Raw genomic sequence first — 4,428 nt, forward strand, 5'->3', positions numbered from 1 at the left:
GAGCTGATGGAGGTTGCCACCCATGGGTGGGGTGGGCAAGATGGTGGGGGGTGATGGTGGAAGGGTCTTGTGGAGGCTTTTCACCCACCCCAACCATCGTGGGTCCCACCGGGCCAGGTCCTCCTGGTTGCGTCCATCCAGCAGTTGGGTATCTCCAAGGGTTGGGTGTCTCCAAGGATGGAAACTCGCCACCTCCCCGAGTCTCTCCTCGGTGGGACAGGGCAGGGAATCGGACCTCCCTCATCCAACCCCAAACTGGATCCCACCCCCATCACCGCAGGCGCATCTGGAGGAGGTTCCTCACGGTGAGGTCTGGAGACATCTAGAGCTGGAGACCCACCACCCCGAGGAAAGGGTTTTGCCCTCCCATCCCACCCCACATCCCCAGGACCTCCCACCCCACACAGGCACCTCCAAGGAGGACATTTCCCACCCTCTGCTCCCAACCTCCCCCCAGGGCTGCCCAAGGCCGCGGTGATCACAGAGAAGAAGGTGATGATGGTGGCTCTCCTGGGCCGCCTCTGTGGGCTGCGGCCTGATGACGTCGTCTACACAACGTTGCCGCTCTACCACTCGGCCGGGCTGCTCATCGGGGTGGGAGGGTGCTTCGAGGTCGGTACGTACCCCCACGGTGTTGTGGGGGGTGGGCAAGGATGGGCAGAGAGAGGGGGTGGAGATGGAGGGATGGGTGGAGATGGGTGGGTGGATGGACGAGTGGGTGGATGGACAAGTAGAGGTTGGATGGAAGGATGGGTGGCTGGAGGGATGGCTGGATGGATGGACAGATGGATGGATGGTTGGATGGGTGGAGGGACAGATGGATGGATGGATGGACAAGTAGAGGGATGGATGGGTGGATGGACAGATGGATGGTTGGATAGACGGATGGCTGGATGGAAGGATGGGTGGTTGGAGGGATGGATGGATGGACAGATGGATGGTTGGATGGGTGGAGGGACGGATGAACGGATGGATGGATGGACAGACAAGTAGAGGGATGGCTGGAGGGATGGGTGGATGGATCGATGAGTGGATGGATGTGTGGACAGAGGGATGGATGGCCAGATGGACATTTTAGATGGATGGACAAATGTTTCATGGACATGGACGTATGGATTGGATGGAGATTTTTTTTTTTAATATAGGGACAGACAGACTTTTTCTGGAGAGGGACTGAAGGATGATGGAGAAATGGGAGGAGGGAAGGAAGAAAAGAAAAGAAAGAAGAGAAAGATCTCTACAGCGATAAAAGGATCAGTGGGGGGATGGATGGATGGATGGAGAGAGGACAAAAAAGTGTAGGGATGGAAAAGGAAAGAGGAGTGGGATGAGAAGACAGAAATGGAGAAGGGTGGGTGACTGGGGGGCTGAATGGACAGGAGATACTGGTGGAGATGATGGATGGATGGATGGATGGAGAATAAGGACAAAGAGAAAAGGGGAGGGGTAACCATCACCCCACCGTGTGCCCACAGGAGCCACCTGCGTCCTACGGGCCAAGTTCTCCGCCTCCCAGTTCTGGGACGACTGTCGCCGCTACAACGTCTCCGTCATCCAGTACGTGGGCGAGCTCATGCGCTACCTCTGCAACACGCCCAAGGTGAGGTCCCACCAGCCTGAAATCCACCCTGGGTGGTGTGGGGGGTGAAGGCGATGCCGTGGGGCACACCCTGAGATGGCCCCTCCCTTTGTCACCCCCCAGCGCCCCAATGACCGGGAGCATGGGGTGCGCATGGCATTGGGCAACGGCCTGCGGGCGGAGGTGTGGAAGGAGTTTCTCCAACGCTTCGGGCCCATCAACATCTGGGAATTTTACGGGGCCACCGAGGGCAACGCCGGTTTCGTCAACTACACTGGCAAAATCGGGGCCGTGGGGAGAGCCAACGTCTTCCTCAAGGTGAGCTGCCAGTGATGACGATGGTTGGGGGTTGCCTTGGGAAGACCAACACCACACCTCAAGTTGGGTTGATGTCAAGAGGTCTCCAGGATCCCCTCTTCGTGGTGGCCCCAGGTGACCCTGGGGAAGCCACCGCTGCCCATCAGGATGGGTTGAGGATCTCCAAGATCCCCTCTTCGCATCCAAAAGGAGTCCCCTCCACCTGGTTGGCCAACATTGACTCAACAGCGTTGACTCCAAGTCTAGTTTGAGAGCATCCATGGTGACCTGGACACTTTGGTGTCACTTCTCAAGCCCCAACCACCCATGTGTCGAGCAAAAGCTGCGAAAAGAAGTTTTTTTCACCCTTTTCGCACAGTTGCAGCTCTCGGCATCCTCCCCCTGGTCTTTGATTTGAAGGATCACGATGAGTTCGGTCAACGGTTGAATCCGTTAAATTAAACCTGATTTAAAGGACGATGAGCTCAGATGGGAAACAAGCAGCTGATGTTGGGACTTGGGGTTGTAACGAGCGAGTAACAGAGAATCGAACCTGGCACTGGACGCAAAGTTGTCTTCTCACTCTTTTTTTTTATCCTACATTTCTCCTCCACCCACCATTTTCTCTCTTTGTCCATCTTCTGCCCTCCAGGCGTTAGCTCCCTTTGAGCTCATCAAGTACAACGTGGAGGAGGACGAACCCGTCCGTGACGAGCGAGGTCTCTGCATCCCAGTCCGCCCCGGTAAGAAGAGCTGAGCCTTAAAAAGGCCTTTTTGGGAGGAAAGGGAGCCAGACAGAGGGTTGAGATGCATCAAAGCCCTCTTGGTCCTTATCACCATCACCTTGGTGGCTGGAAGCCACCAGAAACCCCTCAAAGAAACAGGAACGTCCCGGTGGGGTACGGAGGTGACATTTCCCGGTTGCTGACCGACCACCAACCCTCCTTTCCCTCCCCGAAGGTGAGACGGGGCTGCTGGTCATCAAAATCACCAAGAACACCCCTTTCCACGGCTACGCCGGCGATTCCAAGAAGACAGAGAGGAAGATCTTGAGGGACGTCTTGGTCAAAGGCGACGCCTTCTTCAACAGCGGTGACCTCCTCATGATTGACCATGAAAGATTCGTCTACTTCCAGGACCGCGTGGGAGACACTTTCCGGTAATTTTGATGCTCTTACACACCCACATCGACGTGGGCAATGCCACCGGCCACCCCAAATCCCTCCCTCACACCTTCATCCCTTCTCTTCTCCAGTTGGAAAGGCGAGAACGTGGCCACCACAGAGGTGGAGGCCACTCTTGTCATGGTGAACTTCATCCAGGAGGTCAACGTCTACGGCGTGGCCGTGCCGGGTGAGTATTGGGTGGTGTGAGGGGGTGAGTAGGACCAAAAGAAGAATCTGGTGACGTTTCAGCCATGTGATGTGTCCCCAAATGGTCTGAGAGGCCACCAAGAGACCTACAACGAACATCTAGTCCAACTGCTCGGCCACGTCAGGACTCATTGACCCAAAAGAAGAGTCTGGTATTGTTTTGAGCTCATGATTATTGTCAAAATGGTCCAAAAGGCCACCAAGAAGAGCAAAACAGGACTTGGTTGCCCAAAAAAAAACCATCTAGTGGTGTTTAGGGCAAGTGACACGTCCACGTGATGGTCCAACTGACCACCAAGAAGGCTAAAGTAGGACTGATTGACCCCAAAATCCGTTTCTACCATGGCTTTGGCACACCATGGGCTTCTGTAAAGGTCTGAGTGGCCATCAGGAAGGTTAAAGGGGGAGTTGGTTGCCCAAACCAAGCGTCAAGCATCGTTCTGGGCATGCAACATGCCCCTGTGATGGTCCAAGAAGCCACCAAGAGCAGTAAAATGGGACTTGGTTGCTCCAAAGGAACATCTGGTGGTGGTTTGGACAAGTGACGTGTCTCCATGATGGTCCTCATGGCCACCAGGAAGAGTCAAAGGGCACTCAGTTGGCCAAAATAAGCGTCTGCTGTTGTTTTGGGCACACAGTGTGCTCTCGTAATGGTCCAAGTGGCCACAAAGGAGGAGAAAATGGGAAATGTTCACCCAAAATACGCGTCCAGCGTTGTGCCGGGCACGGGATGTGCCTCCATCATGGTCCCAGTGGCCTCCAAGACGGCCAAAGGGGGACACATCCACCCAAACTAAGCATCCGAACATTCCTTCGGGCATCCAACAGGTCCCCAGAATGGTCCAAGTGGCCACCAAGAAGCAGAAACGAGACTCAGTTGCCCAAAATAACCGCCCGGCGTCGTTTGCAGGGTGCGAGGGGAGGTGCGGCATGGCGGCCATCCGCCTGAAAACCGGGACGAGCTTCGATGGCGAGAACCTCTACACCTTCACCAGGGACACGCTGCCCAGCTACGCCGCTCCCCGCTTCGTGCGCGTCCAGGTCAGTGGTCCCCAAGTGTCACGGTGGCTTCTGGGGGACAATTTTTTAGTCCCCTCCTTCGGATGAAGGACGACTGGGTGCCACCGCCCACTTCCAACGACCGCGTCGGCGTCCCCTCTCCAGTTTCCGGTGACAGTG

At 55.8% G+C, this 4,428-nt stretch overlaps 1 protein-coding gene across 1 annotated transcript; it reads left to right on the plus strand.

Moving 5' to 3' along the window:
• Nucleotides 1-457: 457 nt before the first annotated feature.
• On the plus strand, nt 458-4,290 carry LOC104460486 (very long-chain acyl-CoA synthetase-like; the record flags this gene model as incomplete). Its single annotated transcript, XM_010081539.1, has 7 exons — nt 458-616; nt 1,476-1,600; nt 1,703-1,897; nt 2,529-2,619; nt 2,837-3,035; nt 3,132-3,229; nt 4,160-4,290. Coding segments are annotated over 7 exons (998 nt in total), but the record flags the coding sequence as incomplete, so codon positions are not given.
• Nucleotides 4,291-4,428: the final 138 nt, after the last annotated feature.

Source organism: Pterocles gutturalis, unplaced genomic scaffold (assembly GCF_000699245.1).
Source record: "Pterocles gutturalis isolate BGI_N339 unplaced genomic scaffold, ASM69924v1 scaffold33214, whole genome shotgun sequence".
Lineage (NCBI taxonomy): Eukaryota > Metazoa > Chordata > Aves > Pterocliformes > Pteroclidae > Pterocles > Pterocles gutturalis.